The sequence below is a fragment of the Cydia fagiglandana genome, chromosome 9, assembly GCF_963556715.1.
Source record: "Cydia fagiglandana chromosome 9, ilCydFagi1.1, whole genome shotgun sequence".
Taxonomy (NCBI): Eukaryota; Metazoa; Arthropoda; class Insecta; order Lepidoptera; family Tortricidae; genus Cydia; species Cydia fagiglandana.
This window is the reverse complement of record NC_085940.1, coordinates 19,968,301-19,981,543: the sequence shown is the minus strand read 5'-3', so window position 1 is coordinate 19,981,543 and position 13,243 is coordinate 19,968,301. Positions and strand designations below refer to the sequence as shown.

At 42.3% G+C, this 13,243-nt stretch overlaps 1 protein-coding gene across 2 annotated transcripts in view; it reads left to right on the top strand.

The window, feature by feature from the left end:
• Positions 1-8,566, top strand: part of LOC134667534 (uncharacterized) — a 52,601-nt gene extending 44,035 nt beyond the window's left edge. For both annotated transcript variants that reach the window (XM_063524956.1, XM_063524957.1), the window contains exons 2-6: positions 986-2,590; positions 3,154-3,387; positions 6,123-6,246; positions 6,803-6,961; positions 8,281-8,566. In XM_063524956.1, coding sequence (XP_063381026.1) covers positions 1,067-2,590; positions 3,154-3,387; positions 6,123-6,246; positions 6,803-6,961; positions 8,281-8,495 — 2,256 coding nt within the window. In that variant the 5' untranslated portion in view covers positions 986-1,066 and the 3' untranslated portion in view covers positions 8,496-8,566. The remainder of the gene's footprint in view (positions 1-985; positions 2,591-3,153; positions 3,388-6,122; positions 6,247-6,802; positions 6,962-8,280) is intronic.
• The last annotated feature ends 4,677 nt before the right edge of the window (positions 8,567-13,243 follow it).

The following is a 13,243-nucleotide window of genomic DNA, read 5'->3' as shown; positions in this document are numbered from 1 at the left end:
AAACGTATCACACTAAAGACGCATAAGCATAACTCACACTAAAAAAGTTTTTGAGCCGTTCGTCTTAGGTACATTGTTGTGTAACATTCCCATGAATTGCTCATAATTAAGAAACATTGTAGCCTGGTGGACTGCCAAACGACATATAATATATTTGCGGTAAAATAGCTCTAGACTGTTCGGCCATACCATACGCCAGTTTTGGCTTATTGGTTATGTCGCCAAATTTCCCGATTATTTATAATGTTTGACGTAAATTCGTCTGGAGAGTAGCCAGTCGCAAGTCGCGCCATACTATTTGTTAGAGTGTGTACGTTTATGATTTTTTTGGAGTAGACATTAGTCTATTTTTATTTTCTTTACGCTTGATTAATTTGTTTTGCTTTGCAGTTTACGTGTTTATTATGTAACTTGTTTGCGGATGATAAATGGGCCATATTTAAAATTGCACCCCATATTATCCAACAGATAAAATTTCAAATAGTAAACCACTTCCCATTATGAGTTCAAACGTCAAGTTACGATCGCTAGTATCGCTACTTAGACATTCGTCTATAAATATACTGAGCCTCTTATTGTGTCCCAATCAGTAGTGCAGAAGCGATTGGGCACTTTGGGCATCCGCTGCAGACCTGCCATTATTCTGGCTTCCTCTGACTAACTGGCTTTCGTAACGTATATGACGTTTGAGTGGGCTGATTTTAAACGGCGAATCTTTGCTTTTGTCTAGGTAAAACGGTGTCGTTGAAAGTACGAATAGAATAATTACAGAAAAATGTATGGACTTATTCCATTACTCGACTTGGATTTCGTGTTTCAAAAGCGCTTTCTGGTCCCACAGATCAAGGTGGCATTTGCTTTTCTCACTTCGTGTGTTTTTTAATTTGAAATATGTATATGAAGTCTAAGGGCCCTCCCCCGCGGTGGCGATAGGGATGTTAGTTTGAATAGGAAAGGTTTCTAACGTGTTTTATTTTGTTTCCAGCATGAGGTCACGTCGGGTGCGCGGAGCCCGTATGGAAGCCGGGCGAGCTGGTGACCCCGCGCAGAGTTGCCGCACCCCGGCATGGACGCGCCCGTGTCGCCGCCGCCGCGCGGTGGGCCGCTGCAAGCGCCAGCCGGCGAGGCGGCGCCCCGGCCCGGTCTAGACCCCGAGCCCCCGAGGCCCGCGCCGCGCGCGCTCACCCCCATCCCGGAGAGCGAACCGCTGCTCCGCGTAGACGGTGTCCCGCGGAAACCGAACGGGAGGACGCTCCACGTGCAGTTCGACGCGCAGTCGCCGCCGGCGCCCGTGTCCGTGAGTGGTTCCAGCTCGTCGAGCTCGTCCGACGACGAGGAGCTCTCGTTGGCCGAGGCCCGCCCGCCCGACGGCGGCTGGGGCTGGGTTGTCGTGTTCGCGTCGTTTATGGTTAACTTGATCGCCGACGGCATCACGTTCAGCTTCGGCGTATTTTTCCCGTATTTCTTAGAGTATTTCGGAGAAGGTAAAGGAAAGACGGCATGGATAGCCGGCATTTTCATGGCGATGCCGCTCCTGTCGGGGCCCATCGCCAGCTTCCTGACGGACCGGTACGGCTGTCGGCTCATGACTATATTCGGCTCAGTATTAGCGGCCATCGGATTCGTGATATCGGCGTTTGTAGAAAATATGGAGACGCTGTTCCTCACGTTTGGGATCATGGCCGGATTTGGACTAAGCTTATGCTACGTGGCGGCGGTAGTGATTGTCGCCTACTATTTTGAGAAGAAGCGGTCGCTCGCGACCGGCATATCGGTTTGTGGGAGCGGGATCGGAACTTTCTTATTCGCGCCGCTCACCAACGTGTTGCTAGATGAGTACGGCTGGCGAGGGACGACGCTAATCCTAGCCGGATTTTTCCTAAACATGGCCGTTTGTGGGCTATTATTCAGAGACCTTCCATGGACAACTACGATGAACGCGGAAAAAGCGAAAGAAAGGAAGCGAAAACGAGAAAGAAAGCGGAACAAACGTTTTGGGTCTTCAGCAGACAGTTTTTCGGACAGCAAAAGCAGTGCTGCCGGTTCCGCTAAGATAGCTGAAACAGTAGATGTCGAAGCTGTGGCGTCCCCTATCGTACCACAGTTCAGTTCCTTAGTAGACTTGCCAACATTTATGACTGGAGGGGAGAGTGTTTCGTTAGAAGTGTTCGAGTTAATGTCCAACAAAGGTCGCGCTTATGCGATTCTCGCCCAGAATTATCCGGGAGTGATGCTGCCTTCGAGAAGCTTCAGCGACAGTGGACGTTTGCATGAGCAATCCCCACCGAGGGCTTTAATGTCTCCTGACACTTTATCCCCTGGTGCTTTGTCACCTACATCAGCGCCCAGGACTCAAGAAAACCGAGCATTAGGCGACAAGACAGCTCTGTCACTTTGGTTAAAGAGACAGGCCGCTACCGGGACAGCAGGAGTTGCGAAGAAGCCACCAGCGTTCTTGAAGGATTTAAGGGTGCATCGGCACTCGCTGACGTACAGGGGCGCCATGTTGAACATCAACAGGTATCGGCTCCGAGCGTCGTCGTGCCCAAATATCTTCAGGAATTCTATGACTACCATTGCTAAAGAAAAGGTAAGCTTTGGTTTTTGATGCTTACAATATGTTGGGAAGTACATTAATTTAATGGTCCAAATGTATAAATTACTGCCCAGGCGTTGAATTCTCAAATTCTACGAGAAGTTATGAGTTTAACTTCTTACTTCTTCTTCTTCTTTCTTCTTCTTTACTGTTTACCTGAAACTAATTAGTATTTATAAACATATTTACCATTTCAAATGTAAGAAACATGCGGTGTTAAATTGTAAAGTTTGTTATGTTTACAACTTTTCACATGACAATAACAGGAAAACAGCTGTTACGTTCTGTGAATCCGTTTGTTGTTTATCATCCGATTAACAAGAGCATTACACTTCACGTTTATACGTATCGACGGCTATGTTTACTAAATTAATGAAAATGTGTATCCCTATAGTTAAATCTTAGAAGTTGATGCTTCGCCGTCGCTATGTACGAGTACTAGGCATAAACTACTGAAAGTCAATTTAAATAATGTAGTTGTTCATCGACGTACGATTGTCACTTGGCCAGGCCTCAACTGCACCTTCACAATTCTAACCCCCCTTTTCCCCTTCCAGCTTCAATGGTACGCCGGCCTCTGGGACTTCTGGGACCTCGCCGTGGACGTGCTCGACTTCTCCCACTTCAAGAACCCCGCGTTCCTCGTGTTCGCGTTCTCGAACTTTCTGCTGTACATGTGGTACGACGTCCCGTACGTGTACATCGCTGACAGCGGCATGAGCATGGGCTTTGATAAGAACGAGGCCTCCATGCTGATCTCTATTATTGGAATCTTGAACATGTTTGGAGAGGTGAGTCATAAATAAAATACCTTTTCTCTTTTGTGTTGAATTTCGATTTTTTTACACTTCATCATCATCATGGTGGCCTACAAAGTCCACCTTCTATGAAATTATGACGTATAAGTAACAAGCACTGCGTGTGCTATCAAAATCGTTGCTGACTTATCTTGGTGTAACTCTAGGAAGATCATTGTCATCAAATTCAAAATATACTTTATACATGTAGGCTTAGCAACAAGCTCTTATGAATAGTAATTAATCTTAATCTAATTATCAGAGCAATTTATTGATGTTAATATATATTATTCCATAATAACATTGGATTATTATACAGATCATATTTAACACTAAGAATTTCATAAAAAGATCGTCAAACAAAAAAAAATTATAAAAAATACTAGTCTAGAATTTCTAGAATAACATCTAAATCTCATCGTATCAGCCTTTTATCGCCCGCTGCTGAGCATAAATAGGCCTCTCTTCGAGTACGCCACTCATCCCGGTCCTGAGTCAATCTCATCCAGAAGTGACCCGCAATCTTCCGAATGTCATTCACTCATCGAGTGACCACGATAATGAACAATTATTCTAGTTACAACTAGTTAAACACATATATCTATTGCAACAATGATGACACAAATCATTTATCTAAAACAGTAAGTTATCATGACCCGCTCCAATCTGTCGCGACGTGATACGAGCTGATAAGAGGTGATAACGATCCTTTTAGATATTCTATTTCATCGTACATTTGCAGGAAATAGGACTATCATTTGCTATATAACCATTAAGTAGTAATTACTAGTGGAAAAGCAAAAGTAAAAGGGAGGTCACGACCCTCGATACTGAGGATTACGAGGCTAGGAGGACTAGTGATTTGTTGAGGAAAATAATACAAGGAAAGGCGGAAAATAATTCAACCTCTAGCACCCATACGTCAAACCTTGCCAAGCAAAATGAAATTTTATTTTGTCAACACAAAGTTCAGATTAGAATGGAACAGGAAACCTTTTTATAGGTCTCTGGGCGGCTAGAGGTTAATGCTGTTGCACCGCTAGAAAACCTGCATTCAAATAAAATAAAATCGCATCCAAATCGGTACACCCGTTAAAGACCTATGGTGCGTGCCACAGAAAGACACACGCTCGCACGCATACACGCAAACTTAACACCCCTGTTTTTGCGTCTAGGATTAAAAACTAGATTTATGAACCAGTTCGTATTTTGAAATCCCCACTTTTTATTTATTTCCCATAGCTACTACCAGGTTACTCGATTTGCAAGACCGAAGTGATCCCCTAAGGCCCACTTGCACCATCCCACTAACCCGGGGTTAAGCGGTTTAACCGTCAACCCAGTGTCAAACTGTATTGGTAACCATGGTAACTCCAGGTTTAACCGGCTAACCCCGGGTTAGTGGAATGGTGCAAGTGGGCCTAAGTGTTCCGTGAACAAAGTTTAGCGCGGAACACTAAAAATGAATTCTATTCACCTATAAATAGAATTAGATAAGAATAAGGAATAAGCTTGAATAAGGTGGCTAGTTATTGAAGGCTTCGCAGTTATTGAAACCTTTTACTAAAATGAATTCTGTTTATAGGTTAATAGAATTCATTTTTAGTTTAGGGTGGGTAGTTACTGGCGAATTACCCCACTTATCAAATAGTAGACAGGTTATATAAGAGACTCGCGCGCATGTCACAGCTTAACTGATAAGGAGCTCATATACTGGGATCGCAGTGTAAACCTCGCTTTATTTGCCCAGATAACAATACGGGGACAGATTTAAGGGAACAATTAAAATATTTGTTTGGGCGAGTAATGTAAATATTTGTTGTATTAATTGAATGAAAGTAAACTTTTATTTGATGAATCAAACTTACATTTTTTGATGTTACAATGTAAGTTAGATTTGTCCTCCCATCGTTGAAGCGATGCTGTTAAGCAATAATGTGTCAACCCACATTAATTTTGCACTAAAATGTCAACTCAAAAAAATAACGTTTAAAGTTGAAATTTTATTGCAAAATTAATGCGAGTTAACACATTTTTGCTGAACACCATCCTGATGTGGCTGGATTATTTTACTTATCTATTTTTTTCTTTAAAGGCAACTGTTGAGGAAAATAGAGAGTGGAGGGAAAATGATTGATCACCTTATACGACATGACGCTTTTATAAATAACATAATAGAAGAAAATAAAAGAATAATAGAAGCACTGGTGGCCTAGCGGTGATAGCGTGTGACTTGCAATCTGGAGGTCGCGGGTTCAAACCCCGGCTCGTACCAATGAGTTTTTCGGAACTTATGTACGAAATATCATTTGATATTTACCAGTCGCTTTTCGGTGAAGCAAAAACATCGTGAGGAAACCGGACTAATCCCAATAAGGCCTAGTTTACCCTCTGGGTTGAAAGGTCAGATGGCAGTCGCTTTCGTAAAAACTAGTGCCTACGTCAAATCATGGGATTAGTTGTCAAGCGGACCCCAGGCTCTCACGAGCCGTGGCGAAATGCCGGGATAACGCAAGGAAGAAGAAGAAGAAGATAATAGAAGAAAATATTGCAGGCAAGAGAGGAAAGGGAAGGCCGAGGATAAGCTACATAACAAAAATAAAAGAAAAGGTAGCTGTAATGTCGTATAAGGAAATCAAAGAGGCGGCCCTGGATAGAGTCAAATGGAGAGAGCTACACCGACAAGAGTCTAACTCTTAAATTTACGACGATTATTTTCTAATTTCCAGATACTCCTGGGCTGGGTGGGCGACTGGGAGTGCGTGAACCCGAGCCTCGTATACGCGGCCTGCATGCTACTATGTGGCTTCGTCACCTTCCTCATGCCGCTACTGCCCACATACTTCGGACTGGGTATGCATATGCATGACTACTTCCAACTCGCTACGGAATATATACGCTCACTGCTCCACTCGCTACTCGTCCTTTGACTTCTGACACAGAATAAATAATAGTACTAGGTACAGAAGATTTACTCTGTAACAAAACGCGTCTGTTACGATTAGGACAGATATGACCGCTAGGTGGCGACAGCGCCACGCGCGGCTTATCTAGCCACCAAAATTAGTGTGGGACGGATGTACTTGTAGCTATCTGTTGCAAAGTGACGAAATCGCGGAGTGAGCCACGCCTGCTTCTGATGAGAAATTGACGAAATAATCTTTCCGAAATAACCGATAGTTTTTCATCAACGGTTTCACTTAACCTAGCATATTTGTAATATTAAAAGAATTTCCTTGATTTCCCATCATCAGATCCTGACTTGCCATGTCAGCTATCTATGTGAAATCGGGTAAAAAATACCAACGAATTAAAAACCCCCTCCTTCGAAATCTTGGACTCTGTTAACAGGACGCTAATTTTAAATTGTTATAAATCTCGTACTCAAAAAGGTTCCTTGACATTTCAGCGTCAGCATCGGGTCTGTTCGGGGCGTTCATCGCGGCCAACTACTCTCTGACGTCCATCATACTGGTGGAGCAGATCACGCTGGAGAAGTTCACCAACGCGTACGGGCTGCTGCTGCTCATGCAGGGCGTCGCTAACCTCATCGGACCGCCACTAGCAGGTGAGAGACCTAACCTAGACCTAACAGACATCAGGTCTACTCGGCCAGCTACGTCCATCTTATTAGTGGAACAGATCACGTTGGAGAAGTTCACCAACGCGTACGGGCTGCTGCTGCTCATGCAGGGCGTCGCTAACCTCATCGGACCGCCACTAGCAGGTGAGAGACCTAACCTAGACCTAACAGACATCAGGTCTACTCGGCCAGCTACGTCCATCTTATTAGTGGAACAGATCACGTTGGAGAAGTTCACCAACGCGTACGGGCTGCTGCTGCTCATGCAGGGCGTCGCTAACCTCATCGGACCGCCACTAGCAGGTGAGAGACCTAACCTAGACCTAACAGACATTAGGTCTACTCAGCCAGGTACTCTGACGTCCATCATATTGCTGGAACAGATCACGTTGGAGAAGTTCACCAACGCGTACGGGCTGCTGCTGCTCATGCAGGGCGTCGCTAGCCTCATCGGACCGCCACTAGCAGGTGAGAGACCTAACCTAGACCTAACAGACATTAGGTCTACTCAGCCAGCTACTCTGACGTCCATCATACTGCTGGAACAGATCACGTTGGAGAAGTTCACCAACGCGTACGGGCTGCTGCTGCTCATGCAGGGCGTCGCTAACCTCATCGGGCCGCCACTAGCAGGTGAGAGACCTAACCTAGACCTAACAGACATCAGGTCTACTCAGCCAGCTACTCTCTGACGTCCATCATTCTAGTGGAGCAGATCATGCTGGAGACTAAAAAACACGAGTAAAATTTAATGTCACTACGACTCCCGACAGTTTAAAGTAGATAATACGTTTTGTTATGTGTTTTAGTTAAATGATTTTAGTTGTCATTATTAACGACATTTTGTTGAGACTTGGTTAAGACTACAAGTCAAGACAAACATTTCTAATAAAAAAATGACGACTTATATTTGAACCGGGCTGTACAAACAGCAACACCCCTAACTGTGCATCGCTGGACCTTATTACAAAAGGCATAAGATCCACCGATGTACAGTTAACAGTGTGGGCGATGGTATTAGAGCTATGCTATTCGTACATCGATTTTCCTCACATGACTTGCCTTGTTCATATATTATCATCATCATCATCATCATCATCATATCAGCAAGAGGATGTCCACTGCTGCACATAGGCCTCCCCCAAAGAGTGCCACAATGACGGGTCTTGCGCCATCCGCATCCAGCGGACTCCCGCCTTTACCAGGTCGTCAGTCCACCTTGTAGGGGGTCTACCCACGCTGCGCCTTCCGGTACGTTGTCGCCATATCATTTCATGTATTAACTTGTCATCATCTCATTCCAGGGTGGGTGTTCGACATAACCAACTCCTACGACCTGTCCTTCTACATGGCGGGAGTGTTCATCGGTATATCCGGCATCGTCCTGCTCGTCCTACCCGTGTACACCCGGGCCCGCAAGTACAACGAGATGCGGAAACCCCCCGCAGAGGCCAAACAACCCCCCGACGAGCCTAAACTTAATGGGGTTATTAAGCAGAATGGGAAATTAGGCGTCTAAAAAATATTAAATTATAGGATATTTTTACCGACGCTTAAATAAGGATTGTGTTAAACAAAAATGTGTCAACCCACATTCAGTTTGCAAAAAGATGTCAACTCAAAAATTAACGCTTAAAGTTGACATTTTATTGCAAAATGAATGTGGGTTGACACATTTTTGCTAAACACCATCCGTTATTTAAAACCAATGGAGTCAAGTAGAATGAAATACTTGGCAGAAAAACTACCTTAGCAGAAATTATCCGTGTGATTGTGGTTTTTAAATGACAATTAATATGTGACGGTTTTAAACAAAAGGTACCACATTGTCGGTTGTTCATAAGGTTGATTTCAAATTTAAGCTATATGGAAATAGCGCCTTGACAACCGACAATAAGTATCCGTTTGATTGAAAATGGCACGTATAATTTGTATGATATGAGTCTCGTAATGCATGTCCAAATGGATAGCCGCCATCAGAATATTTGAGCGGGCAAGGTGTTCAAAATTATCTTAACAAGCACTCGCCTTGACAATAGGCGTGTTCAGATATTTGTGAGCGCTTTGACCGCTTCGATATATAATGGCGAATGGACAAAAGAAATAAGGAAATTGTAAAATGAAACTTGGCTGTTGCAAGATGCTAAGTGCAATTGCATGATTAATGTAGAAAAAAAACTGATTACTAGACTTTGAACCCCAATAGACCAGAGCGCCTACCGCGACCCACGTTCGACATGTGGCCTCCCTGTCACACTTACGTACGGATTTAAGTGCGACAGAGAGGCAACAAGTCGTGGTTCGCGGTAGGCCCTCAGAAGCTGTAGATTAGAATTCTGGATCCCAGAAATGCCTTGATCATATTACAAGCAATAATTGACCGAAATAAATATAAGTATCGAATGAGAACAGTCGCCATTAGAGATATCGGAGCGGCTAAGGCGCTCACAAATATCTAAACACGTCTCTAATGCTTTACGGCTCGGCCACGACATTGCGCGACTGGCGACGGTGGCGGCGGCGGCAGTCATAGGCTCCCTATGATTTTGCCTAACGGAAGATCCGATCGCTGTGTCTCGCTCCATATGGTTGCCGCCGCCGCCGCCGTCGCAAGTCGCGCAATGTGGCCGAGCCGTTTATGTGCGTGTTCAGATATTTTAGAGCGCCCGGCCGCGCTGATATATCCGATGGCGACGAAAGTTAGATAATTTGTGTTGTAAACGAACAATTACTACCTCGTCGGTGTCTTCAATTGATGTGAATTAGATATTTAAAAAGACATTAGGTGTTTTTGTGAAATTCGAGAAAAATGTATTGCTTTGATTGAAATGAATCGGATTAACCTTTTGGGCGCCAATTACCGATATATCCGCACCGCAGTTCCAACGCCAAAGACGGATCAATCGGTCACAGACCACAGAGCAACATAGACCTACGTGCATAATGCATAAACTTCAATTTCAGTTTTGACACTTCGGTGACGTGGCGTCCGAGCGACAGCTTATGTGTTTGACACGGCGTCGAAAAGGTTAAGGCCAGAACCAGAACATGCCGTGCGTGCGTGCACGTGCACGTCTATGTTGGAGCCGTGCGTGCACGCACAAGGAGTGATGCGTGTCGTCTCATAACACATTCAGCTTTGAATCCAGTGTCTGCTGTGGCCCTAAATTAAGTATAGAACAGTGACATGTAATATGAACATACATTAATAGTTATTTACGATACAAGTGCGAAAAGTAGGAAATTCACTACGAGTGACGAACACGACACGAGTTGCGAATTACCTATTCGCACTTTCGTACGTTTTACAGTACATAAGGCCCTTTAAATTTTCGATGTAGTTACGTAATGTGCTTATTATAGCACAGGGTGTCGTAATGCAGTATTTGGTTTATCAAACGTGATCGATTGCTAATGATACCATACAATTTACGACAGAGTACAGAGGGCATATCGCGAACCAAGTTCGACGTGTTGCCTCCCTGTCACACATACGAACGAATTTATAAGTGCGACAGAGATGTAACACGTCGAACATGATTCGCGATAGGCCCTCAGCACCTACGGTTGTTCTTAAACCCTTAAAAACGAGAATTTACGTAACTTTAGAATATGTCTGCGGGCGGTTGCGTGTAATTGCCACGATTATTCCTACATTTTGTATGGGTAGCGGCAATTAGACCGCAAACATATTTTTTTTAGAATGGCCCTAAAACTGTACGTGCCCTTAAAATGCCTACTACTTATGGCCACATCTAAAATAATTTTCTGTAAGCATCACACAAAAGTCACATAAAAACAGCAAACACAAAAATCACATAAAAACAGCAAAAGTACGGACTGTTGTTTACGTCAGATGTTGAGGCGCCTTTGAAAGGCGCACAGAATAATCAATTGACTCAGTGAATTACCTGGTTGTTACCATTTGTTGCCACCAAGTTTTTACCATTATTACCAACTAAGAGAAAACACAAAGGTAACAACTTTGTGGTAACAGTTTAAAATAACACGTTAATATCTGTTTGAATGGAAATGTTTTTGTGTTATGTTAGATTAAGAATTGTAAACGATAAATTATAGGTATTAGTAGGGAATCAAATTGCGTAGAGTAAAAAACGAAACCCCTAGTTTACAGATGAAAGTGATATAGAAAGACAAATCTAGGTTTAAAATACACCTTTAAAAGGCTATGTCTGACTTAATAACAAAAGATTAATAAAACGGCAAAACTTCGAAATAAATATAATACAAACTAAAGCTTTGTATAAGGCAGTTACATAAATGAATATTGTATAATGAAACCCGCTTAAGAAGATTCTTAAGCGACCAAAAACGCGTCTGAAGCGGGCGTATTAACTAAGATTTATTTTGACAGCAAATAGACCAGTGCATAATAAAGTTTTATGCGGAAAATCGTATAAGCGGTTCTCACTGCACTGCGTTTATGGTCCACAAGTTCAAAAGGAAATTGAAGTATCAATACCAATGTTCCTTTCGGTTTAGTCTTAGTTTTTTCTTCCATTTTTAAACATACATTGCCTTAGAAGTTAGAACTACAAAATTTAGTACAGTAAAAGACAGCTGAACGAAATTTTCGAGTTTATTTGTGGACCATAGTTGCGAGCTTGGGACTAGAGTTGGTTTTACGGTATTTAATTTGGCCGTTATGTAATATTGTTCGCTTATGACACGAAATAGAGGCCTAGAACAGCACTGACACAAACATATAACTGACTATGTATTATTAACTTAGAAATTATTCTTGAATTATTATAGTTCGTTCGCGTTAAGAATGCAGTAAAATCATTGCCCGCCGGTCTATTTAGCCACGCTCGTAACCAATCAAATCGATCCTAATTGGGAATTCAAGTTCACAGCGACCAGTTGAACATTCTTTCGAATTAGGAACGCGTTTATTGGTTAAGAGCATACCTGGGCCGGCAGACATGATTTCACTGCATTCTTAACGCGGACGAACCATAGTGCTGCGTGACATTTAAATTGAAACTACCTAGTTATTGTACAATAAATGACATTAATTGTTCGATTTTTAAATTAGAGTCCTTTTAATGTTAAAATACTTAAATGTCATGCAGTTCAAAAACCTCTTGGTAATCCTACGAAAAGTAACGCGAGTCACGCTTTTCATTAAATGATACAAAAAATCGTTACTGATTTAAAAAATTTAAAACATATTTATAAACCCGTCTGTCGCGAATTTGTTATGTTACCTTTATTTCCGACGTTTCGATTCAGGTTTCACTGACCGCGGTCGCGGATAACTGATATCCCAGCGAAATGTCAGTACAGATATTTGTGTAACTACCCGACGAAAAGTCTGTGACATAGTTTGGGGTAGACATCACATTTTTAAACCACTCGCCACAACACAATATATTATGCTAATTATTGTGAGTAGCGCCAAAACGTCGAAAATAAATTTAATAAAACAAATTTGCGATAGACCCGGACATGTTTTAATAAAGTAACAATTATTTAAAGATAAATAATTGTAGCCTGGCAAATCAATTTGTCATTAGAAGTTACGAAATTCAAAATTATACAACTGTACCGATAATCGGAACCTAAGAATATAATTGAGAGTGGCAACACTGTTGTCGGTGCTTCATTTACTACTGACGAATTGGTTTGCCAGTCTAAAACACTTCTTCATGAATAAAAATACAATGAAATGGTGACAAGCGTTTCTCTTGTTGTAGAATCACCCTTTTATCCTATTATATCGTAATTTTTAGCTCCAAGATTTCGAGGTTGACTAAATTTGAATATTAATCTAATATATTTAAGATAAATATCGTGATATTCATGATAATTCGGAATTGCTATTTATTATCGAGGCTTGTAACGAGAGGCTTGAGGTGTTAAAAGTATTAGGTTTAAACCATTTCCGAGAAAATGCACTGCCACGGACGTAATCAAGGAATATTAATAACATTGCTGTTTTGAAATACATGTAATGTAGACATTTTACTGGCTAGTTCATTAGTTACTAAATGTGGCTTTCCATTGGAGAAGGGACCTTACGCTTTATGTGCAATAAGGACCTTTCTAACAGAATATCACATAAAAAAAACCTTATTGCAAATGGAAACATAAGGGACCCTTCTGTGATAGAACACCACAAGTGATCTTATATACCTTGCAGCTGGTCCTTATAGAAAAGTCAGGTGGGATAATGAAATTAAACTTCTCTATTGATCCAAAACATTAAAATAATATTTCGACTGGCCCAATTTACCCAACTGA